General features: G+C 35.5%; 3 protein-coding genes and 1 non-coding gene across 5 annotated transcripts; 2 read left to right on the top strand and 2 right to left on the bottom strand.

Annotated features, from left to right (window-relative positions):
* Positions 1-2,028: 2,028 nt before the first annotated feature.
* On the top strand, positions 2,029-4,957 carry LOC139897882 (F-box/FBD/LRR-repeat protein At1g13570-like). 2 transcript variants are annotated; one of them, XM_071880593.1, is made up of 6 exons: positions 2,029-2,096; positions 2,340-2,920; positions 3,585-3,704; positions 3,802-3,960; positions 4,483-4,586; positions 4,679-4,957. In XM_071880593.1, the coding sequence occupies exons 2-6, from the start codon at positions 2,366-2,368 to the stop codon at positions 4,680-4,682; spliced, it is 942 nt and encodes a 313-aa protein (XP_071736694.1). In that variant the 5' UTR covers positions 2,029-2,096; positions 2,340-2,365; the 3' UTR covers positions 4,683-4,957. The 2 variants fall into 2 exon arrangements, with proteins under 2 accessions (XP_071736694.1, XP_071736693.1); XM_071880592.1 differs by having other exon boundaries at positions 4,483-4,957.
* A 2,445-nt stretch (positions 4,958-7,402) lies between these two features.
* On the bottom strand, positions 7,403-7,556 carry LOC139903699 (U4 spliceosomal RNA). The gene has a single exon (XR_011778502.1). It is a non-coding gene; the product is annotated as a U4 spliceosomal RNA (small nuclear RNA).
* Positions 7,557-8,994: 1,438 nt separating this feature from the next.
* On the top strand, positions 8,995-12,679 carry LOC139897880 (elongation factor Ts, mitochondrial-like). Its single transcript, XM_071880591.1, is given in 10 exon segments — positions 8,995-9,129; positions 9,728-10,010; positions 10,102-10,274; positions 10,430-10,516; positions 11,145-11,319; positions 11,407-11,424; positions 11,427-11,590; positions 11,703-11,828; positions 12,274-12,362; positions 12,524-12,679. Coding segments are annotated over 9 exon segments (1,140 nt in total). The 5' UTR covers positions 8,995-9,129; positions 9,728-9,739; the 3' UTR covers positions 12,561-12,679.
* Positions 12,680-14,090: 1,411 nt separating this feature from the next.
* Positions 14,091-15,462, bottom strand: LOC139897879 (DNA-directed RNA polymerases II, IV and V subunit 12). The gene is made up of 3 exons (XM_071880590.1): positions 15,363-15,462; positions 15,131-15,223; positions 14,091-14,337 (listed from the first exon to the last, which is right to left on the bottom strand). Exons 1-3 carry the CDS (start codon positions 15,400-15,402, stop codon positions 14,315-14,317), a joined length of 156 nt encoding a protein of 51 aa, XP_071736691.1. The 5' UTR covers positions 15,403-15,462; the 3' UTR covers positions 14,091-14,314.
* Between the last annotated feature and the right edge of the window lie 10,952 nt (positions 15,463-26,414).

Below are 26,414 nucleotides of genomic sequence, written 5' to 3'. Positions count from 1 at the left end.
GCAAAACACGACATACACACTAAAACTCCTTTTACGACCCAAAAACAGTTTGATCTAGTTTCTTAAAAGTTAATCATTGAAAAGTATTCTTTATTACGATTCTAACGATAGTTTATTCATCAAAAACGGAGTTACGTTTTGAAAGTTACGCCCGTTTCAATTTCATAAAAGGTACTGTAGCAAATAGTGACACTGTAGCAACTCGGCACTGTAGCAAATAGTGACACTGTAGCAAATAGTGACACTGTAGCAACCCCGGTACTGTAGCAGCTCGGGTACTGTAGCAACTCGGACACTGTAGCAACTGGGTTTCGAACCAATTTCGCTGATTTCGTATTTTTTTCCCCCCAAAAACTCGATTTTTGAGCGATTTTGATCAAATTTTAAGCACATGGAAGCTACTAAACATATATACAACCTATTTCTAACATCAATTGAGCATCACAAACACATATAATCAAGAATCAAGCATCAAAATGCATAAAACCCATATGAACCCAAAACCCATTTTAAGCAAGAATTAATACATGAATCTATGGTATGCATACCTTATATTGATCACGAAATCACAAGGAATATATCTCTAGCTTCAATTAATCCAAAGACTCACAAAATCAAATTAGGGTTTATGTGTGTGTTTGTGTATACGTTCGTGTGTGGGTTTGATGAAATGAGAAATGGATAGAACTATCCAGATACATACACTTAAATGAGTTACAAACTCATACCCCATATCACATAGGTATTAACAGTTATCTTATCTGATAACCTTTCGTATCTCCTTAGGCGGTCCTAACGGAGTCCAAATTAAATAAACCAACCTGTTATGTGACCCTTGTCACAAACTGGTCTCAACTAAACAACCAAATAATTATAAACATATAATTATAAAAATCACTAATTACGCCCTATCCCAGGGTACAATGGTCATTTCATCTAGGCCCAAAATGCGGGTGTTACAGGGGTTAACTTTATGGACTGCACATACAAAAGGAACAAATCACAAGGACTGTAAGTGTAATGTTTTTAATTTAAAAAAATGACACATAACCAGTTTAACCGGTCAAGCAGGTAACTGATCACATTTTGTTTACATTTGCACACTTTTTCAAAGTACATAGTATATCATATTATTTTTCTGGTATATAGCATACACAATAACAAAATAGAAAATATATAGCAATTAAGTAACTTATACCCTTTTATAATTTTGAATTATTAGAGTTGAATTTGTGTAGTAAGTATGTTAGTTAATCTATTTGAGATGAATTTGTGTGGTATCACTCTGATCTATGTTTTATTTGAGGTCCGCATATTCACTTTGAAATTGTTCAACCCAGCTTAAAAGGTAATACTATCAAAGAATGATGGATTAGTTGAATTTCTACAAGGGTTACTTTAAAAATATAGTGTAGAAAAGAAGTATTCATATAATTTACATTTGAATTTCAATAGTTTTTTATTTGGACATGGTTGATACCTTACTTTATTATTATGATATAAATAAATAGGGTCATCATAAAGAAGAAGTAAATTTTTTATTTTTATTTTTCCGATTTTGTTTTAATTTTTTTTCAAACATTAAGATCACATGAAAATGAACATTTAAAAAAGACACTTTGTGATGAATGTTATTACTTTGACGAAAAACGCTCGAATAAATAAATGATAACATACATTATGAGTAATGTCTTAATTCAAGTTTTTTTTATCGTTTTTTTCATCTTATGTGAAGTTTTTTTTTTTTTTTTTTTTTTTTTAAATTTAGCCTGATTTAGAATTTTGATTTTAGGGTTTAGTCCATAAACTGAAAACTTTAAACTCTAAACTCTAAACCATCCGTGTTAAAAATTTAATCTAAACTCTAATTTCTAAATCCCGAACTCTAATTCAAAACACTAATTTCTAAACCATAATTTTTGAACTCTAATTTCTAAACAGTAAAAATATCTAATTAAAAGATTACTGATGATGCATGTTATCGTTTATTTATTCTAGCATTTTTCTATAAAAATAATAATATTTATGAGTTTCACCTACATCCGTTCAGAATTATAAACCCTAGCTTCCGATTACCAGTCAATTCCCTTCTTCAGGTACTATTTGTCATCTTGATTGATTCCATTTGGGTTTAATTGGATTGATCTGCTTTTACTAACCTAATTTTACTTATTGATCTTATTTGCTAATGAATAATAAATATATTTATATTTATGAGCTGTTTCATGCTTTTGATGTTCATTTCTATCATTAAAGCTTAACTAATTTGATTTTTTTGTTTGATAAACGTAATTATCTTGCTTTGGTATTCACAATAGCTATTTTTGTGTGTTATATAGTATCGCTCCAACAAAAATATCTCGAGATGGATATTATCAGTAGGCTTCCTACAGACATAATTGAAGCAATTTTATGTTTTTTACCGATTGACGAGGCTGTAAGGACAAGTATCCTTGCTAGGGAATGGAGGTACCGTTGGACCAAAATTCCCAAACTTCAGTTTATGTCCGGGCCTTGGGATTTCGACCGGTCGTTAAGTAAAACAGTAAGAAAGATTGAGAGGTGTAAATTTTTGTATGCTATATCCCAAGTTCTGTTGATTCATGAGGGTCCGATTCACGAGTTCACCATTTCTTTGCTCACAAGTGGCATAAGTGATGAGATTCATAATATTATACATCATTTGTCTAGTAAATTTTCAGTCAAGAAATTAACACTTAACTTGACTTTGTATACACCACCTTCATCTCTCTTCTCATTGCGTCAGTTAACATACCTTTATCTTAGCGGTTGTGAGCTTGACGATCAACCATCATTTATAGAATTTGGTAGCCTTACAAGTTTATTTCTGGTTGATGTAAGTATCAGAGAAAATGGTCTTGTGCATCTCCTATCCCATTGTCCGCGGCTCAAAGTTCTTGTACGTTATTACTTGTTAAGTTTAACTTCTCAGCAGCTTTCGTAACTTTTTATCTCAATATTGTACCTAGCAATAGCAATTGAGACCCATACTCTCAAATTTGGGTTAAATGGGTCGAGCTTTCGGGTGTATTGGGTCTTGAAAATAGTTAGATCTGGCAATGTAAACCAAAACTGAATAATGTCCAACAAGTTATTCTCCAAACTATTGGGTCTTATACAAAATATAAAAGAACGGGTTAAATGTGTATCAAATCCTAAAGTTCAATAAATAGACAATAAATAGAGATAAGTCTAATGGGTATTGTGAATGGGTCAGATGGGTCGAGCATAACAAGTTTCTTCCCTCAATCAATTATGAAAGCATTAAAGGTTATATCAATTATTATATTTATTAAGATTTTTTTGTATATGTAATAAATAATAATAACTAAAACAATATAATAAATGTAAAAAATCAATGTAAAAATATATGACCCGTTTGGACCTATTTGACCCCATTATTCATTTCGACCTGTTACCCAAACCGACCCAACCTACCCATTTGGACCTATTCAAATTTTTTACTTGCTTGACCCATAATCCATTTCACCCCAAAACCGTTTTGGCCCGTTATCCAACCTGACCCGTTTGCTGGGTATACTTAATATTCAAAGTTGTTGCAGGAATTGAACTATGAATTGGACTATGAGTCTATCGAAAATGGTGGCGAGCTAACCATCATTGACCTGTTCGAGTGTTTACCTTCAATTGAAAACTTGTCTATTAGTTTTGACCACCTTGAGGTAATATTATACATATGATACAATACTTAATTTAACTTGGATACAATTAAACTTTGGTTATGACATCCCATTATTATTGCTTTGGTTGCGGTTCAAGTGTTTTGTAGACAATGGATTTCCGCGAGTGCTTCCATCAGTATTAGTCCACCTCAAATACTTATGGATAAAAGATATATTTCACATTCACGAAAAAAGATCACCTATTATTGCTCTTTTGCTTAGAAGCTCTCCGAATTTGGAGAAGCTTTGGCTAAATGTAAGTAACACAAATCTGTAAACGTTAACGGAGGTTGTGTTCCTTGTACTGGGGAGGGCGGTTATTTTTACACTGATATGTGTGGTCTAACTTGTTATTTTGTGACCGTTTTTAACCTTTCCCCGGGTGGTGGGTGTTGATTGACAGGTGTGAAAATACTAAGGGGCAAGGGACACCTGCCCTAGTGGATTTGAAATTTTCAGGCTTTAAATTTTGGATTTTTTATTTTGTCTCAAAAGCCTCCATATTTTGCCCATAACCCAAAAGGTTGTATTTTCATGGAAGAAAAAGAATTTACAATGAATGTGAACGCTTTTAAATTTTTTTTTGGCCCCGGTGAAAAAAATTCTAGTTCCGCCACTGTTGATTGGTAGCGAGGTTTAAACCTGAGACCGCTTGTGAAATATCATAACACCATCTACTAGGCCATCGATGGTTAAGCAATGCAAATCTATCCGTATCTCATTCATTTATATGTATTCTAGAAGTTATTGACAATAAAAGTACGAACACATCTTGTAGTTTTTAGAAGATGAGGATCCTAAGGAGAGAAGTGATGCCATTAAACTTGCTGATTATTCGGATATTTGGTTGGAGCATTTGAATGAATTTCAGATTATATATAGGTACTTTAAGAGGAGTGATTTTGAGTTTGTGAAGCTTATTTTGTCCAAGTCACATGTGCTGAAAAAATTGAAAATATACTTCGACATTGAAGGTGACATTACTGAGGATGACGCCCGGGAGATTTCAGTAATTCTCTTGATATCCCCACATGCATCACCTGCGGTAGAAATTATTGTTGAAGTTGTGGAGAACTTCAACCCAAGCTTCTCTGAAAATTTAATACCGTAAACAACAATAACGCACAAGTTCTTCTATGTATATATGTTTTAGGTTTGTATACATAAATGTCTACTTCTAGGATTGGCTTGTTACATTACTTATGTTCGTCGCGATATTTTAATATTGAGACCTTATATTTAATGATGATTAAGTTGTTGTGTGCATATTGCTGTTTTATAGTAAAGTGGTTTGCGACTAAAATAACTTTGAAGTTGCAGAACATTGAAACCGAGAAATAGATTGAACCAGGTTGTTGTTGGTTTGGTATTGTTGGAGCTAATCGGTTAGAGTTGTCCCACATAAGAATGAGAAAGAAACAAATGCTTGTATATAAGCTTAGGGGAACCTCCCTCCATCACCAATTGGTTTTAGAGAAAAGAGGGACTCATAAGTTTATATGCATGGCATGTTGGTGGACCTAAATCGATCCTACAAATGGTATCAGACCGGGTGGCACGGGTGTAATCATTGTGGCAGCGGCGGTTCATATCGGTGTGACTGTGGGCGTGACCAGGGGAAGAGGTCGGCTGTCCGGGAAAAGTCGAGATGTAAATGAACGGGTCCGGAATAGAAAGCCACGTTATATGATACGCGTGCATGAGCAAACCGATTAAGGGGATGATTGTTGGAGCTAATCGGTTAGAGTTGTCCCACATAGGAATGAGAAAGAAATTATATATAAGCTTAGTGGAACCCCTCTCTCTCTCCAATTGGTTTTAGAAAAAAGAGAGACTCATGAGCTTATATGCATGACATGTTGGTGGACCTAAATTGATCCGATAGGTATCAGCTTAGAACTGATGTTCCTTAGCGATACAAATTTATTTATGTGAAAAATGTTTTTATTAAAAAGGGGTAAAGTCTGATTTTAGATATCTTCTATGTTTAATACAACTTGGTGCAACTATGATTTTGGTTGGAGTCGTGATGAGCCGAAGGCTGGTAAGTTCGTTCTTTTCCATTATCGGTCCTCTATAATACCTTTATTTAACCATTTACCTATGAACTGGTCAATTGTGTTATTAACTAGCTGAGTTTTGACCAAGTTTGACCGAGTACTTGTCAAGTACTGTCTGAGTGGCAAAAAACGAGTACTCTGGAGGAAATCCGAGTTTTGCAACACTGATTATATCGAACATTAGAATGTGTCAATGAGAGTCACTCAAGTTTAATATGTGGTTCCTCTATAATGAAGGCCTATAAAATGGAAATAGTAATGATGTAACTTAGATTTAAAACATACGACCTCTTAATTGATTTATTCTTAAAAATACTATATTTGAATTTTAATAATATATTCTAACACATAAACTATTTCTTTAAAAGTTAAAAGCAAACAATAATATGCCTAGTTTTACCACGTTATCCAACTCGCCCATTTTGCCACTTATAGTCGCTGTTTCTTTGAGCAACTTTGATTTATATATTTATTTTTCACTTCTTTAATAACTTCAGGCCTTATTTTTCACCTTTAAATGCCGACACCAGTGCTTCACTTCCCGGTGCTTGTTGAGAAAATGTGCGTCTCTAAGGGCTCAAAAAGTAAGCCTTGATGATGAAGTTATAATGCTTAATATTTCAATGACTATTTCAGGCAAGTATTTTGGACAACTGGAAGCTAAATAGTCGAAACATAGGAATTCATGATCAACTCTTTTGTTTATATACAAGTAATTCATGAATGCTCATAATTTTTCTTATTAAACACATATAGTTGGATCATAGTAACATATGAGTTTTGTTGTTTGCAACTATGTAAGCCCCGTTTTTATCCGATTTTTTGAAGCGCCCATCTTGACATGAACCCATTGTGACCCAAAATTCAAATTGACCCATTATTGAGTGTTATATAGAGTGTTTCACGGGGTTGGAAAAGTCGCGAGACGGAGACGAGTCAATCCGGACATTGAATGACTAGTCGGTCGAGTCGGGGTCGAGTTGGGGGTGACTAACGTTGACTTTTAGTATGTATTACACATAGATATATCAAACATATATATACATAAATATTTCAAACAACAGGGAATTTGATATTATGTTTCATTTAAAACTTACAAGATTCAAGCTGGAAAGTGAACGATAATTGGCTAGGAGATGCATAAGTTTTTTTCTCAGTGGTTCTTAATTCTTGCGGAAATAAGCTTGTAAGGTTACGAAGTTCATATAAGAAGCAAAAGAATGAACAGAATCAAAACTACTAAACAAAACACTGTATGAAACAAAACACTGTTATAAACAGCGAGCGTCTCAGATGACTAGTCGACCGACTAGTCGTTTGGTTAGTAGCCCTCTCTTTTCGGCGTAAATGGTCTAATTGGTAAGTCAATGTTAACGCTAAAAGGACAGGTCAGTCAAAAGTCTAGGTTTCTCAAAAATTTAATATCGATTTTGTATTTGTATTTATACCCTTTATGTCTGCTTTCACAACTTATCTATAAACTGTTTCAGAGTAGTAACTCTACAACTACAAATGGGTTGACGATTTCAACATTGCTAACTTTGGCTTACTTATAAAAATGTTTATACCATCTGTTTAGTTAACTTATAACTCGATTATAAGTTAATAGACAACAAAAACTTAAACTAGAAAATGTAGGGCTTTACTCTTTAAAAGAGAGCCCTTCCAGAAATTCTCGATGGCCAAGGGAGACCCAAAGCCAAGGAGGGGGTTTGGAAATAGTTTTCAACCAGCAATTGACGCGTCTCGGTTATTACCTCATTAACTACGTCATTGCCCCAAGCGCAAAGATGCTTTTAAACGTTCCCTAATGCTCTCTTTTTATACAATTCTCTCACACCACCTCTTTACTAACTTAACCGATGTGGGATGGACATTAGGTTCACACATATACCGCCTTTCAATTAAATTTTCATAAACTTACCATTCAAAATATATCATAATCATAATCATATTTTATATTAGTAGTATCTCTTTACCTTATGTCTTCCGCTCTTCCCACTAGTTAATGAGATGTTGATTTTCTATTTTTTTATTTATGAAAAGCCAACAATATATATTACAGCACAACTTAAGACACAGTATGTACATCAATGCATGGTAGGGCCATGCATTTAAACATGAATGAACCCTCTGAAAGAAACGGTTAACGGTAAGTTGAAGAGAGCGGGACCTAGAGGATGAGATATTGGGTTTGTCTCATGAGCCTTTGTTGTCCTTTTTTGTTTGTTGATTTCTAGTTAGATTGCTTAGTTTGGATGTTGGTCGGCTTAGATTTGTTTAGTTTCTTTTAAGATTTTTTCGAGTTGTTAGGGAAGCTCGTCGTTTATTTAGATGGTTGCTTTCTAGGCGCGAGCGTCCGCTTCCCTTGTTTCTTTTGTATTCTTGTTGAAGCGTTTTCCTTTGGAAAACGACCTCGTTTCTTTATGAGTTTTAGTTTTTTTCGCCAAAAAAAAACATGAATGAACCCCCCCCCCCCCTCTCTCTCTCTATATATATATATATATATATATATATCATCGAACTCGTCCATATATTGTTTTGGAAGACTTTTTATTGTGATTGAATGCCGTCCAACGACGCACCATTTGGATAACTCCCAACCATCATAAATGAATAAACTTTCTAACAATTATAGCCGTCACATCAACATCACACCAGCACGTCACAAATGAATAATAGATTCACTCCCGACCATCATACACTTCATCAAATTCGTAGAACACACTATATTAGATGATTTACCAAAGTATTTGTTGGAAGCAGAGGGTACAACCCATGAGCCCGTGATCCTCGTGATTATGCTTCAAAACCACGAAAGGAATGACGAAACATCATCACACACAAATGACTAATGAATGACATGACGCTGCTAACGACGTCATCACCATCACAAATGAATGGCAAAATGATGAAATTACCAAATAAGATAAAAAAAAAATATCTTCTCTTTTCATTCGATTATACGAGAAAACGATCTCATTTATGTATCTCCAAATCAGCCAAGCCAAGCGTATATTGCCACGATCACATAGAGACGTCTCTATTTTACCATTGAAGAATTACAATCACTATACCAAATCACCCAATCTTGCCAAGAGTTAAAAGATATCCACCTCTTTTAATGAAGCCAAACTTGTGCGAAGTCAGACGTAAATAAACAAATGAAAATGTAATATATGAATGTGTAGGGCTTAAGCCCATTATGCTTTTCCCCTATTATTCACAGCCTACTATATTAAGTTGGCCCAAAAGTATTACAATCCACTGTTTTGAGTTTTTAATCCAGAATTTTCCGGCCACCTGCAACTCTCTTAAACTTCAGACGGGTTATTTCTCATATCGCAGCTCCGGCAATAAATAAGGCATGTTTTTTGATTCTTTATTTTTGTTGAATTTTTGATTAACGGGATTTATAAGGTCTATTTATATATGACTACATGTTTACATCATATTTACTGATTCATGTGATATGATAGTAGCTCAAGATACAAATTATACATGATTCATAGATTAATACCAGTATAGTTTAATTCGGCCAATTATTTTTTTAGGTTTAGATATTAATAGAGTTTTACTAGTATTATTTGATATCCCATTTCTATATCTGTATCTGTATATAATATATAACATATTAAAGTATATGTTCAAGAACTGTTTTTATTATTAAATAAATAAATTACGTATAGAAAACAATAGATTTTTTTTACTACTAAATCGAAATATTGTAAAACAGTAAATTTGTTGTAATATATAAAACAATAGATTTGGTATTCTATGGTCATGCCAAATTTCAAATAAGTGATGCTGCTTTCTAGCTCTGTAATTTGTTTTAAATCCAAATTGTCACTGAAAGTACGCGTAAATAATGTATTTAGGATGATATAAGACGTCATCTTAATATAATTATTAATTATTATTAATATTTTTATAGCATTGAATATATTAGATTATGATTTGCAGTTTTTCAAAACGATGTTTACTAGAGGTGTAAAACAGTCGATCGAGATTATCGGCAGACGAATTAGTACTCCTATACGTTCAAGATATGTTTACTCTACAAAATCATACAGGGAGAACATTTTCGAACCAAAAATAAATGAAACACATTGCTCGATTATGAGAAAATATTCGAGTGAGGTTTCACCTTCAGATCATATGAGTCTCATAAAGAAATTAAGGGAAAGAACCAGTGCTCCTATAAAAGAGGTCAAATCTGCTCTTATTGATTGCAACTGGGATTTAGGTAAAAAAAAAAAAAAAAATATTCTTCTTTTTTTTTTCTTTTTTTTTCTTTCTGTTTTTATGGTAAGTATGATATGAAAGTTATGTTGCAGAGGCTGCTCAAAAGGAACTGAGAAAAAGAGGAATAGTTCTTGCATCGAAAAAGTCGGGTCGAACTGCGTCAGAGGGTTTGCTTGCTCTGGCACAGAATGACAACAAGGCTGCTGTTATTGAACTTAACTGTGAAACTGATTTTGTTGCAAGAAATGAAATATTTCAACACCTGGTTCGTATTTAAAAATATTTGTTTTTCATATTTATATGAATTTATGATTATGATTACACGTTCGTTGTCACAATGGCATAAGTTGTATGCTATAACTGAGAGACGTGTAATTATTATTATTAATATATTTTGTTTGTGAATGATTATCTTTGCAGGCCTTATCTTTGGCCAAGTTGGCGTTATCAGCTGAAAATTCAGAACAAGTATCTGGTGCATTCCCTGTTGGGCTTCAAAGTTTTGAGGTAAGAGAAGTTTTTTTAAAACCAAAGTTGCAAAAATTGTTACTCGGTGAGTACTCGGTCGGTACTTTTTAGGAGTACTCGGCTACTCGCTAAGTACTCGGATGTTGACCAAGTTTGACTTTGACTATTTTTGGCCGATTTTCCGAGTAATCCCGAGTTTTGGCCTATTTTTGGCCGATTTTCCGTGTAATCTCCTTGGCCAATTTTTGACCAATTTTCCGAGTAATTCCGAGTTTTGGATTAGTTTGACCTGAGTACTCTCGAGTACTTCCTGAGTTGTGAAAACCGAGTACTCGCTGAGTAATCCCGAGTTCTGCAACACTGTCTAAAATTGTAGACATATAAGACTATCCATCAAATACTTTAATTTCCTTTAAATAATGATATGTATCACGTGGACAACAATATCGATAAAACAATCTGAGAATGATAATGAGCAAATAAGCACGAGTAAACTTATATCTGAAATTTGCCTGAAAAGGAATTGTTATTTCACGAGACCTTTGAAAATAGAAATTAACCCACCTATCATGGGATGAAAGGATTATATGTTATAAACTGATAATAATGCTTGTATACATACGTAAACAGGCTAAAATAACCTTTATTTGAGGCTCAATTTGTGCAGGATTTAAAAATCAATTTTGACCATCCAAAATTAAGTGGAGAAACAACGGTTCAAAATGCAATTACAGAAGTGGCTGCAATGATGGGTGAGAATGTCAAACTTAGAAGGGGTTTTGCAATCTCAATGTCTAAACACGGTGTAATGTCTACGTACCTTCATACTTGTCCACAACCAGGTTAACTTCTTTTTATTAAAAAAGTTGAATTAGGCTAATGATTTTCAAGAAAAATCGATTAAAAGATGAAATCTTGATCGGGTTTAGGGTTGGGACGAATTGCTGGAATTTGTCACTCGAAGTTGACGATGAAAATGTTTCACTGGATACTGTTCAGCGTGTCGGTGCTGAGTTGGCAATGCATGTTGTAGCGGCAAAGCCTTTAGTCTTAACAAAAGAACTTGTTTCGTCTGATGCGGTACAGAATGAACGTGAGATTCTCAAGTCTCAGGTGAACTTTTTCTTTAGGTTAAAATTATTCGTTTACATAAAAATGCATCTTCACAATACTAGTTTAATTTTTAAATATAGTGTTAAATAATTGTTTTTTTTTTTTTGGGCAGGCGGAAAGTTCTGGTAGGCCTCAGGCAGCTATAGAAAAGATGGTTGAAGGTCGATTAAGAAAGTATTTCGAGGAAGTTGTTCTTATGGAGCAAAAGTTTATCGTAAACGATACCATTAATGTGAAGGTATTGTGTGGATGTATTATTATATTTCATCTTTGTATTGAAATTGAAATTATATATATAGGTTGAAAAATGGGTGGGTTGGGTAAAAGATGAACTTGAACAATACTGGTATCTTTTGGTATGAGTGACTTGAAACACCATCTGTCTCTATTGTTAGTCAAAACATTAGATATGACTGCAAAAACTATATTGTTATATTATCTGTCTAATTTTTATGTAGAGCTATATAGGATGTTTTGCGCACTAAAAATGTAATAAATACAGTGGTTATTTGCTCCTTTTGCTTTATGATTGAAATTTGTGAGTTGGCCTTTGTAGAGTAAATCATAAACTAATTTTACGCTTTCACAAGTGCATGGGTCAAAGTTTCCACTATTAAATAGTTATCAATATCGGAATCGGAATAAATATGAATGTGTTTTTTGCATATGTGATTGTTTTGCAGACTCTATTAACCGATCTGTCCAAGGAAGTGGGCTCCCCTGTGAAAATCGGAAACTTTCTCAGAGTAGAAGTTGGAGAAGGACTTCAGAGGTAAAAAAAGCCGAAGTTTATGTTATTAACTCAATTGTTGTTAGCAAAGCTTGCTTGTATGTGGGCCCTACTTTGTTTAGTTTTAATGGCAACACGTTTAATTTTTTTTTTTTTTAGGAAATTGACGCCATGTTATATTTACCCTACATAATTCTTTGCAGGGATGATGCTTCTGAAACTTTAGCTCAAGCAGCATGATCTGGTGATCTCACGTTTAACTTATTACTGTCAATTAATTATAATGTTCATGTTCATGTACATTTAGCACAGATCTTTGTTTGAGGATTCACAAGATCTCTAATGTATGAATAGTAACAAGGTTCTGATTTAGCCTGAAGATACTGAAAATTTTGCTTTAAACTAATTTGTAATGTAATAATCCAAATTAACTCTGCACCTGATATAACACATAGAAAAAGATTCTAGTGGAACTTAAGGCTGGTCAAAACATTGTTGTTGACCGGGTCAGCCAAATGATCCAAAAGATTCTGGAATGGTCCAACCCCTGACCCGAGTGGGTTAAAGAACGGGCCACCTGGATACGCTGGGTTGTCTGATCCTGAAAACCGTTTCTCGAGCCCCCAAAAAAGTATTGTTTTCGACTTTTCCCGTTGACCCGGGACTATACTAGTCTTCTGTGTTCAGCAAAACCTGTAAGTGCCATTTCCAACACGAACGGGTCGGCCCAGTAGTTGTATGTGGTGGGATGACACCGGTTGGAACCACGAGAGTGCGGTTTCAGCTAGGATAAGCCCGAGCTTTTCTAGAAATATCTGGTGCAATGGCTCAGGCTGCACCGAGCATTACGAATTGAAGACTTATATTTTCTCAAGATCTTGTTGAAACTTGTAGTCTATGTTTAATTGGTCAAATTTTTTGGGATGATGAAGAGTTGTACCCTGTACTATGGTTGATGCATTGACTATACTGTTTTGTTTTATGTAGTTTTCAGTATATTCAGAGAATTGGTAACTTAGGTACTCCATTTGTATTTATATTTTATGTAGCAATGTCATCATCTATAAGAGGAACCGGGTAAAAGGTTGTGAATTCAAGCCTTGACACAGAGTGGGTTAAGTTTTAATCTGAAGATAAATAATCATTTAGCAGGAAATGTATGATTAAATTGCACAAAATTGTAGATTTAATTCACTCCCCAATTTTTTAGCTGGGCACTAAACAATGTAATACGTAGTGGTGGCCAGAAATTTTTTCCCGGGGGGGGATTTATTTTAAAAGCGTAACAATTTTTTTGGTCAAAAAAATAAAGTCTCTTGGGCAAAATATGGAGATTTTTTGACAAAATATGAAGGCTTTTGGGCAAAATATGAAGGCTAAAGGACAAATAAAAAAAAAATCCACCGGGGGCAAATAAAAAAAATCCACTGTTTAATGGAAATTTTGAGGGTCCTCGATATCACTAACATGCTTCCTAATGAATGTGCGTTCATTGTGGGACTTTCACAAGGTTGGAAAAGTTGCAAGACTAGACTTAGGAGTTGGCCAACTCTCGTCTAATAGACACGTATTTAACTATTTACTTTAGGGTGTAGAAAATGGTTACTTGCTGAACCTGAACCGATATCGGTTAAAACCCATGAAAGGTGCGAAAGTTCTGCAGGACATTGTGAAAATTTTCATGGTATCATACTGACCAAAAAAGTTAGAATATCAACAAACGACTATGTACCAGTTCAGGTCAATTTGTGCAAGTAATATGAAAAGTACGTGTTTCATCATAACAAGGGCTAACATCAGCGTTCAAAACATTCCACCAAACAAACAACAAAAGGGTTGAGATGACACCACATTTTGAGATATAAAAACAAAGATACCATTAAGATCGATTTTCACACACTGTTAAACAGTTGGCTTCCCCTTATTACAAGATGATTTAATTGTGCTAACCAAGCTTACTTAAAATGATGCAAATTTCCCTTGTAGAGAGTCCTTCAACGAGCTTCATACTGAACAACTGCAGTAGTTAAACATGAATAAAAAACACATCCGGCTCAAGATAATGCATCAATCAAAATTCATCTTGCAGTGCTATAGAAAACCTAAACAATATATCAAAACTCGTGCTTCTCAAAAACATATCAGCTACTTAAACAAAGATCACAAATGTATTCCTGTATACCACGCATATATAAACACGAGAATAAGTAATTCCTCTAATTAAGTAAATAAGGCTTTGAAAAAGTAGACATTTTGAGGCTAATCATGCTAAGAAATCTAACACCAGTTCATCTTTTAGTAAGTCCCTAAACATTTATGACATCTTTCAAACATTGTGTAATCTAACCTAACTCTAACTCTAAGCGAATTTAACCATCACTAGATAGCCCAGTGGTTGGGGCCCTAAGTTCCTTGCAAGAGGTCTCAAGTTCGAATCCCGTATGGGACGAATATTTAGTGGTGGCCAGGGAATGGTTGGAAACAGCCAGGGAGTAATCCTGCTGGGCTGCGTACATCAGCGTATGAGGTCGGATTACTCGCCCTCCCGGGTAGCCCGAACAGGAAAAACCTTCTACCTACCTTTGTTCGATGATTATTTAAGATGATAATCATAAGTGTCTCTCTAATATTTTCCAACCATTATTTCAACTATTGATTTAAATGTCAACCATCAACCATCAACCATTGATTTAATAATGCAAATAAAAATCACCTTAACCACATCTTAATCTTTAGAAAAATTCTAGTTTCAATTAATAGTCAAATTAATTAACAAAAGTTTTTTATACAGAGAAGTAGTAATATCTTACTTTTGCGAGTTCGCTTCTTGTAAAGAATGCGGTAACCGCACTCTCGGCACTGAATGACGTCACCAACCTTCAAAGTATTCTCCTGGCCACAATCTATATACATCATAAACACACACACCCACACACACACCCACACTATTAGCTATATAATGATTGCACATGATATACTACAAATTACACAGCAATAGATTAAGATACGGCACAAAGTAAAAAAAAAAAAAAAAAAACCGACCTCCACATATGTAAGTAACTGGCTCTGGTTGTGGATCCATTGATTACTGAAAATTTTAAAAGTAAAACAACATATTATTATATACGAACACAGATTAAGTATTTAAATACAATTAGATACTCTAATACACATACCTGTGATGGCTGGAATTAGAAAGCGACAATGGCAGACGCACACTAGGGTTTTTGTAAGCGGGGGTTAGTTTATTTTTGAAGTCAATTTGGGACATTTTTTATATGTAGGGAGACAATGAGCAAACACCTGTGATAGATTACAAAATAAACCCTCAAGTTTCCCATGGTTGCTAACTAAAACCTTAATTCTTTGAGTGTGATGATGATCTGTACACCATCAAAATTTATCGAACAATAAACATATTTTATAATAGAGGACAATTATAAACGTAGTTCAAGTTACGTTTAAGCTTATTATATGTAGGTTTATAAATTCGGTGAAATTAATTAGGGGTGAGCATGAGGCAGTTTGGGGCGGTTAGTAACAACACCCACCCCATAAACGTAACTTTGGTTAATAAACTGTAACGACATTGAACCAGGCCTAGAAGTAATTATTTCGCCCTTATGTGTATTAAATTTTATTATAATTATATATTTATGATTATTTAGTTAAGACCATTTTGTGACAAGGATCCCGGAACTTATTTGTTTATTTTAATCGGACTTCGTTAGGAACGTTTAATAAGGTACGTAGTGTTTCAGATAACTAGTAAATACCAGTGTGAGACACGGAAGGGGTTCCCTTCCTTTGAAGCAACCTACTTCAGATATATACTTTGTATCTTTGTTTCTTTCCTCTTTTGGAAGTCAAGAACAAACGCACCGTGTCTTTAAAGCCATAAACCCTTGATCTTTGATTCTTGTGTATGTTCACAAATCGAGCATATCAATCTGTTGGTAGTGATTTCGTGAACCTTTCCAGGTATGTATTGTTAGAGTATTAGTATTATTGGCCCGACCCGATTGCATTGTGGGCTCTGTCCGTTAGGTTTTCTAGGGTTATCTACTCTATAAATAGAGGCTAATGTAATCAATAATATTTACGGGTTATATTCTCTAACATGGTATCAGATGCTAGGTTCCTACCGTCCCGTCAAATAACCTAATCCCTCTATCATCCCACCACGGCCGTTTACATCACCATTTACCTTTTTTTATTTTTTCCTTTCTTCGTTTGTCTAGCCGCAAAGAAAAAAAAGAGAGAGTAAAATCAAAATAAGTAATCGGCCATAACCTTCCACTTGTTGCTTCAAACCAACAATTATATTTTATCTTTTGTTTAGTTTTGCCCTTTTACCTCTGTTTTTTTCTTCTTATTCTTCTTTTATTGTCGATGTTTACAGAGAAAAAAAAAAAAAAGCATCGTAATTACTCAATTCATTGATATTGCACGTCAATCCACTTTTTTTTATGTTTATTTCCAAGATCTTCAATTCCTTGAATAATAATCACAACCGCCTCCATGTCTAATCATTATTATCTCTTGTATTAATTATTTTTCTTTTTACCAATAATAATCGGCGTAGCGCTGAGCCGCCTAGCTTGACTAGGTTCCAAACCCCGAAAAAAGAGGAATATACAAAAAAAAAAGAAAAAGTCTCTTGTTTTGCAGCGTTGAAGAAGATTGTATCGGCGATAAAAGTTCCAAGCCCAAGTTCTGCTCAATCCTTAGGCTAAGCAAAGCAAGCCACGGCGTAACAGAAACAAAAAAAAAAAAAAACGCTACGGAAAAGGAAACGCAGTCAAGCAATGCAACCAAATAAGCGAATATCATTCTATTCAGTGCAACAAACAAAGAAAAAAAATTGTCACTTTTGTTTATTTGTTAGTTTTTTTTAACTCCAGTCCAAACTTTTGCGATTTCGCCGTTCGGACTGCGGGGGAGTGTTAGAGTATTAGTATTATTGGCCCGACCCGATTGCATTGTGGGCTCGGTCCGTTAGGTTTTCTAGGGTTATCTACTCTATAAATAGAGGCTAATGTAATCAATAATATTTACGGGTTATATTCTCTAACATGTATATATCGATTTCATGATCTAAGTTATGGTTCATTTAGGGTTTATAGTCAAAGCGGGGTTTTGTATGTTTTATGCTTTGATTCTTGCTAAAAAGTGTTTTTTATGCTCGATTGTTTCTTGTTATAGCTTCTATATGTGGTACCTGATGTCCTTCCTTGAACCATTAAATCGATCATAACATGTTAAATATCAAATTTGGGTGTTAAAAACCAAAAAAAAAAAAAAAAAAAAGGCTATAAGAGCTGTTCCTGAGCCCTCGTACGAAGTGCGTTCCACTTTGCATGAAGTGGACACTTCTTGCACGCGAAGTGGATCTTCCCCGTACGGGCAATTTATCAGTTTTTGTTAAAATTGAAATGGCCGTAACTTTTAAACCGTAACTCCGTTTTTGACAATAAACTATCGTTGGAAACGTAATGCAATCTACTTTTCAATGGTAAAAGTTTGAATAATCAAATCAAATTTAAATGGGGTAAAAGTTATACAAAAGTGTGTATGCTTAGTTTTACACACATACGGGAGTTTCCACTAAAAGGGAAAATGGGTAAACTTGTCAAATATGGTTTATAGACTTATTTGATTGATCTTATTGTATAAATTAGTGTTATGATATCGATTACCCTAAATGTTGCTTATATGCTGTTCTATATCTTCGTACGAAAGAATTGACTTCGTGCGAAGTGATGGGTAACTCATGTGAAGTTCCTATGACTTCGTACGAGTGAGGACCAAGTTATGTTTGATTTGTTAAGTCCTTCTACTCGTGCGAAGGTGTTGTAATTTGTACGAAGCTCGTGTCACTCCGTGCGAAGTATAGTCGTTCATGTGAAGGGAGTACTTTGTTTAAATTGTGTGACTTTGTGATTCTGATATGTAATATGAACTATTATTAGTATATGAGATGTAAATACTGATTCGGGTATCTCATTCTCATGTAATGAGGACAAAGGTGGAGGCTCAGTAAAATAAGATCACTGAGTTCTTGTGCTATCAGGTAAGTGGGACTATCCATTCGGATATTCGTATAGAGTAGCGAGCTATGCTACTATTTCAATGTTCGGCCCGACCCGATTACGCTATTAATGAATATACTATATTTTATTTGTATGATTATGTGCACATTGTGTTTGGCGGCTTTGAATAGTGAAGCTGAACAGCAGGGGTCAACTTTGAATAGTGAAGTTGGGTTCAATGTTACTGTATGTGTAGTATAGTTTAAAGGACGCGTTCGCACCATATGGATTCTACACTAAGTATTCAGTAAACAAGAACTATCGGTAGACTCTGTCCAGATCAGCTAGTAGTTGAAGGTCAGGCCAGACTGTCGGTCTCATGGTGTTTGTGTGAATTGTTGTGTTTACACAATTGTATTATAGTTTTTTTTGCTATATACTTATATCTATTAGGATTGTTTCATTCACTTAGCTTCGTTCTAATCCTCCACATCTTCTCCCTTGCATGTTAAGACGCTTTTGTATGTTACGGGATTGGGAGAAGATCTTGCATGCTTTGTTATATATTATGACTTAGGACAACTTAAATATTTTGTTTCCATTGAAGTTACATAATGTGTCTATATCGAGTTGAAAGTGATAAAGACAAAATTATTGAGAATAATGTTTACTATCAAAAGCTTGTTGATAAATTGATGTACTTAACCATGACTAGACTGACATTGCTTATGTTGTTGAGTGTTTAAGTCAATTCATGCATTCTCCATTGAAGTCTCATTTTAAACTTGATCTTAATGTTCTAGATATCTTAAATTGTATTATGGTAGAGATGTATCTATAACCAAGTTTGATAATCTGAACTTATCTACATTTGTTAATGCTAACTAGGTTAAGAGTATGTATAGTGGAAAGTCTGTTAATGGCTTTTGTTTTTTTTCTTTTCTTTCTAGGATCATCTATGATATCGTGAAAGAGTGAAAAACAAAATTTGTTGCTATCCTCTGCGAGATCTGAATATAAAGCCATGAGTAATGTTACTTGTGAGCTCAGGTCGATTCTTAATCTATCGGAATATTTAAAGATCAAAATTGTGTTACCTGCTCCACAGTGGCGGAACTTGAACTTAAAGACAGATGAGGCGGATGCGAAAATTTAATAACTTTTTCTTTTTCAGCGGGGGTAAACACTAATAACAACCTTACTTTTTAGTAAAAAAACATTTTTGTAGTGTAAATATTTTTTCCCGTTAAATCCAGGTGGGCCGGATGCCCCCTTTGAGTTACCTTAAGCTCCGCCCTGCTGCTCCATTATTTTTTGATAATAACCTTGTTATTTAATTTGCAGCAACCCTGTGTTTCATAAAAGAACAAAACATTTGAAAGTTGAAGTTTATTTTATTAGAGAAAAGATAAATGCAGGTATTGTGAAAATTTATAAAATTAAATATTAAAACCACGTTTCTCATATTTAACGTTATATACTAAAAGTGGTGGGAAATGTTGTAGTTTAAGTTATATCTGATTGTAGTTTTGAGTTCGCGTTCACATTACAAACGGTCCCTCAACTTCGCTTATATTTTCACAACACTCCCTCAAGTTTACACTTTTTAAGGGGTAAAAATTGTAAATATATAATTTAATTAAAATATAAGAAACTAATTCCACCCGAATTTATAACGGGCCCTATCTTCTCGCTGGGTGCGAGTTAAATTTTTCAGAGACCACCGTTCAACTCGGAAAAATCTTACTGTAACAACCCAACCCGTTAACCTACCAATAACGCGGAATAAAATTTTTTTTTCTTTGTGCAGCAAATGGCGCGGCACGCCATGACCCCGTGCGGCGCGCAAAAGGGCCTGGAGAGGCTGCTGTCCCAAAAAGTCCCAAATGCGAAAATGTTTGACCACTTCCCGACACATTTAGACTAAACGGTTTTCACAACATATTATAATAGTTAAGACTAACACGTTCCATCAATAAAAAGGGTTTTACGACACCGGGCCCACATATGCCCAAATTACCCTTTAAGTACCAATTTCAAGTTTTCGACCACACGACTTTTAACACAAATTAAAGCCGAGCATGCGATTGGGGATACGCTACCCAATCCTAATCAATCCAAAAGCAAGCCTTCTAAAGCAACTACGCGAGTCCACTAGTCCCACGCTTACCCGAGCCACCGCATCCATGCAAATCTATAAAAAGGTAAACAACGAGAGGGTAAGCTAACGCTTAGTGAGTGAGAATATACTACATACATATATATGCATAAAATGGACACGCCACACAAAACCAAATACCGCATACCGGAGCATCCAAGCATAAAGGCAAGCTAGTCTAAGCATACCGTAAGATCACTAAGCAACGAGCTAAAGATACATCAACAAAATATAAGTTCACCAACAACGATGTGAACAATGCCAATAAGCTACACCCGGAGGGTTAGATACATCACGACAATACAACATTATATGTATATATATATATATATATATATATATATATATATATATATATATATATATATATATATATATCTCGAATAACATAATTTGCTTACGCTTACAACAAAATAACCATGGTTAATCAATCGCACAAGGGAATGGCGCTCGCTAAAACGCCATTGGTGTTCATAACATCCGTTAGGGTATTTAACACCTCGTATCACTAACCCCTAGGGTGGCACCTTAACACCTCGGCACTTCACCCTGAGTGGCATCTTAACACCTCGATGCTTCACTCATTATTTTACGGAGTGGTGTCTTAACACCTCGACACTACACCCCTAGGTGGCATCTTAACACCTCGATGCTTCACCCCGAGTGGCATCTTAACACCTCGATGCTTCACTCTTCACGTGAAACGCGGTGTCTTAGCACCTCGACACTACACATTTCACGCCACAACAAATAGATACATTATATACCTACACATATAATTATTCCACTCACTATATTAACCCTTCGTCATTAGGGTTATATAAGTGTAACGACCCGACTTTTTCGACTAGCTTTTATGCTTTGTATTTTTGTGAAACTGCGTATTTGTGCGTACTGTGTTACTTGATTACTCCGGAACCTTGGCACACGTGTTTCATATTCATATATACTTTAAAACGTGCCTTGGTGTATGTAGAATACTTAACTTGTTCACCGGATGCTTTTATAACCGTTAGTGTTATTTAACGTTTCGAATATACCGCGAATTGCGCGCATGTTTGACTTTTGTCGGAACCGGAATATTTGGACAGCGAAATATTAATTATTATTTTATAATAATAATTACTTGGGCCTTTGGATGCTTAATTTTATTTATTTAATTGCAAGAGCCCAATAATTAGTCTTGTTGGACTTTCTACCTTGTTGAGCTCAAGCCCACCCTACTCTAGCTAGTGACCCAATTAATTAGCCCAAGTATTATTACTAGTGACCCATAATAATAAATAAATAAATAAATAAATAAATAAATAATGAGTCATACTAGCACAATGGATAAGGATTATCAACTTTGTCACTTAGGATTCTAGCATAAGGACACACTTTAGACACCATTAGCCAAAAAGCAACAACTTGTCTCCCTCCCCCTCCCTCAAAAATCACGGCCAGAGGCCCTTGCCACCTCATCAATCCAAGTGAAATTCTTGCTTATAAATACTAGCCATTTATCTCTCACTTGTTCATTTGGTTTTCACACACAATTGTTCTTTCTTTCTAGTAATACTTGTAAGTTTTCTTTTCCTTCTTCTTTTCCTTTCAATTTCGTGGTCATCATCATCATCATAATATGAAGATCAAAGTTCCTTTTAGCTTTGATCTTACTTATATTTTGTTGATTCAAGCATGAATCTTTCAAGAACATGGAAGATTCAAGCTTTCTAGCTTGAATCTTCATATCTTTTGTAAATCTACTTCTTTTATACTTTAATCTTTCTATTTTGTGATAAAGATTCAAACTTTTGTTTGTAATCTTCATGCATCTTCAAGATCCAAGCTTTATGCTTCAAGATCTTCAAGAACAATTAAGATGTAAGCTTTCTAGCTTGAATCTTCATATCTTTTTGTTAGATCTAAGTTCTTTTTGCTTTGATCATGTTGTTTTGTTAAAAAGATTCAAACTTGTGTTTGTTATCTTCATATATCTTAAAGATCCAAGCTTTATGCTTCAAGATCTTCAAGAACATCAAAGGTTCAAGCTTTCTAGCTTTGCAACCTTGTAACTTGTGTGAATAGGATCCAAGCTCTCTAGCTTAGGGTTCCATCACCTCTTTTGACTTGGATTGTGCTTATACTTGTTGAAATGATGTAAAGTTTGCAGCTTTAGTTGTTATTGTGAATTGAAATTGTGTTAAGACTAAGGATATGATGTAACCTTGGTTCATCATCCATCTAAGACTCATGAATGAGTTGTGTTCTTACTTGGTCTTAACATATTGTTTATTGATGGTGAATCTTGGTCAAAAGTGATGCTAAACCATCAACGAGTTGTACACTTGAAGCTACAAGCATCAAGGATGAGAACCGTGATGAGCATCAAACACCAAGAACCCCACTGGAGCACTTTTCCACTGATTTTCGTATCTTATCAGACCACCTAGGCTACTGGAAAGTTAATTTTCAGTTAGTTCAGTTCGAGTAGATGATTTTCCGTTTAGGCCTCGTCTTAATCCGAGTTACGGTTTAGGATTTATGGCCCTCCGAGAGTCACTACACCCTATTAACGTTGTGATGAAATTTCTGACCTACTCGCACTTAAACAGTCGCCACGGTCAAACGACGACGAGTTAGGTTCTGAAAATTGGATATCTGTTAGGGGACTCACATACGGAGCCATAGCCACTGACTATGAATCTTTTTGATTTACGTAGAGGTCGTAGCAGCTGACCGAAATCAGCCTATTGTTTCGATCTCTATTCTTGACGAACTTACTTAACTTTTATGATGATGAATGATGATGATGATGACACTTAAACTTATTTTATGCACTATTAGAATTTATAAAGACAACCTACTGACCTAGTAACTTTTGATTTAGGTTGACGACCTTTCGGACCGACTTACTACTTGCGTACTTTCATTACCGACTTTACCGCTTTTATCACTGTGAGTTATAGTATCCCTTTTTACTACTTTTACTATTTTTGGGACTGAGAATACATGCGATTTTTACGTTTTACGTGTTAGGAACGAGTACTTAAACTTTATATGTGTGTGGGTTATACAACGGCATAAACATTCCCCTTAGCACGGTAACGTTTAGTCATTGGTTTTGAACCGGTGAACGCGAATCTTAGATATGGATCCATAGGGTTTGACATCCCCACTCGGGCTAGTCGCGCTAGCATTTAACGGGTGTTTAATACTTCGTGAACATATGCACTCGCCAAGTGTACTTTCAAGGGGTTATAAACGTTAAGTCTAGTTACCGGGTGCCCACGGTTATACATATACTTTTCATACTGTTTGATACGCTGTTTGCAGCACTGAAATCTCGTGGCCTATCTTACGTTACTATTACAACTTAAACTATAGCTCACCAACATTTGTGTTGACTTTTTAAGCGTGTATTTCTCAGGTGCCTATAGGTTTATTGCTTCCGCTGTTACACTTGCTGTCATGCTGTTATTGAATTGCTGTTATGGACCTACTGTACTAGTTATCCGCTGCATTACTAGAGATGTCTCAAATTATATAACTCATGTTTTGCATTCGTAAACTTATGTTATTTTGGAACAATGGTTTGTAATAAGTCTTATGACATGTTATCTTTGTAAAATGTTATCTTTTTAATGAATGTAAATCGGTTTTCAAACAGCATATAGTGTTTGACCATGTAATGATCCTGTTGATTGATGAACCGTACACGATGGTTTTGTACGGGACGTAACATTTGGTATCAGAGCATTGGTTGTAGGGAATTAGATTGCATTAGTGAGTCTAGAACCGGACCAAGTAGGATTCACTAATAGGACTAATCTACAACTAGCTTGTTTACTTATTTCTGCGAGACTTACTGCATGCTTTGCCTACTTTCTGCTGTATGATCTTACTACATGCTATTGCTTATCTTTACTGCCATGCGAACTTGCTGTATTCCTATTTCTGCCTTTGCATGATTACTATCTGCTTTCACATGTTATCTCTGATTAGTACTGATTGCCATGCTAGGTTGCTACAGTGCCTAATACTTGCTTGCTTATGACTTACTGATATGGAAAATTTATTTTCCTTATTCAGATGTCAGATATTCCACCTGTCATCATTTTGGACAGTGATTCGGACTCGTCAGCCACCTCACCTACTGCTGCTACTGACACACAGATCCCGTTAACCAGTGACCCCGGCGCTTCATCCTCCGGAACCAGCAGCCATACACCTGTACCAGTGGTTACCGCAGTCCGAGCCCAGGACCCTCCGGAGATTCCAGCTCCAGTTGCCCCGGTACCTCAGGAGCCACAGCCCCGCCCCGGTGGTGTTGTGATTTCCGGGGAATACGGGGACGTTCCGTTCCGTAATGAGCATAACCATTGGTGCCGACGCCTTCCTGATGGACGTGTCATACCGATCCCACCTTTCAGATACCGGATCATGACTACCGGTCGCCGATCGCCGCCACTCCCAGCTGATTCATCATCTGATGACTCATCCACAGACGACACTAGTGACAATGACTTCGACGAGGAGAACCCTGATGATGCACCTGTGCAGCCACCCTCCACCCCGCAGAAGAAGCGGTACCGTTTCGATGGCACCGTTATTCCGGGGATCAACGGAGGTCGAGCGTTCACTAACGCACATGGTCAGCGTCGTAGGGTTACCGCCCGTAAGCGAGTTGTGCCTTACCCTGCTGATCCGTTCGTGCGTAAGCCTTACCGCCGTGCAACATCTACCTCTGGAGCTGGACCATCTGCACCACCTGCACCAGCAGCCCCGCCTGCTCTGCCAGCCCCTCCCTCTAATGAGGAACTGACGAGGGAGGTGGAGATCCTCCATGCTCGGGTAACTGAGCTCGAGGAGCAGATGTCCCATGTGATGGACATCCTTTACCCACCGTCACCTTAGAGCATTGTAGTAGGTTTCATTATGTAAACTTGTTGTAGTTTCATGTTTTCCTTATATAATGTGCGAACTTATGCGGATGTATGCAACTCTTTATTAATGAATGGAACTTTGTATTGTTAAATTCTTGCACAGTGTTCTATCTACATTACTGTATGTTGGTTTTGCGGTATTTATACCTGGTTGCGTTACTATATTGGCATGCGTTGTGTTGTTTCCCTATTTACTAGATACAGTATTATTGTATGTTGTATGCTGGATTTTGACTTAAGTCAAAACTTTTGTTTCGAAGGGCAATGGCAAACACACGAACAACACCCACAACAGCTCAAATCGAAGAGATGATTAATGAATGAGTCACCACAGCCTTGGTGGAAATGAACCCTCAAGCTGAACCACCGCTGGTTATCCAACCCGTTCGAAACGGGTGCACCTACAAGGAATTCCAGAGCTGTAAACCACATAACTTCAGCGGAACTTGTAGTGACCCGAACTTTTCCATGTTTATATATATTAATTGAGATTGATATTTACATGATTAAATGTTTCCAACATGTTAAGCAATCAAACTTGTTAAGACTTGATTAATTGAAATATGTTTCATATAGACAATTGACCACCCAAGTTGACCGGCGATTCACGAACGTTAAAACTTGTAAAAACGACATGACGATATATATATGGATATACATATGGTTAACACGAGATTATGATAAGTAAGTATCTCCATAATTATATTAACAATGAGTTATATACATATAAACAAGACTACTAACTTAAGGATTTCGAAACGAGACATATATGTAACGATTATCGTTGTAACGACATTTAAATGTATATATATCATATTAAGATATATTAATATATCATAATATCATGATAATATAATAATTTAACATCTCATTAGATATAATAAACAATGGGTTAACAACATTAATTGAGATCGTTAACTTAAAGGTTTCAAAACAACACTTACATGTAACGACTAACGATGACTTAACGACTCAG

The sequence above is a fragment of the Rutidosis leptorrhynchoides genome, chromosome 3 (genome assembly GCF_046630445.1).
Source record: "Rutidosis leptorrhynchoides isolate AG116_Rl617_1_P2 chromosome 3, CSIRO_AGI_Rlap_v1, whole genome shotgun sequence".
Classification (NCBI taxonomy): domain Eukaryota; kingdom Viridiplantae; phylum Streptophyta; class Magnoliopsida; order Asterales; family Asteraceae; genus Rutidosis; species Rutidosis leptorrhynchoides.
Note: the sequence above shows the minus strand (reverse complement) of the source record. Positions and strands in the feature narration are given on the sequence as shown.

Excerpts from the sequence above, each read along its gene's own strand:
- LOC139897879 (XM_071880590.1), bottom strand. The coding sequence starts at position 15,402 with ATGGATCCACAACCAGAGCCAGTTACTTACATATGTGGAG. Across the intron at positions 15,224-15,362 it reads AGTTACTTACATATGTGGAG|ATTGTGGCCAGGAGAATACT; the intron begins GTCGGTTTTTTT and ends TGATGTATATAG. Across the intron at positions 14,338-15,130 it reads CAAGAAGCGAACTCGCAAAA|TTGTTCAGTATGAAGCTCGT; the intron begins GTAAGATATTAC and ends TAACTACTGCAG.
- LOC139897882 (XM_071880592.1), top strand. The coding sequence starts at position 2,366 with ATGGATATTATCAGTAGGCTTCCTACAGACATAATTGAAGCAATTTTA. Across the intron at positions 3,705-3,801 it reads TTAGTTTTGACCACCTTGAG|TGTTTTGTAGACAATGGATT; the intron begins GTAATATTATAC and ends TTGCGGTTCAAG. Across the intron at positions 3,961-4,482 it reads TGGAGAAGCTTTGGCTAAAT|TTTTTAGAAGATGAGGATCC; the intron begins GTAAGTAACACA and ends CACATCTTGTAG.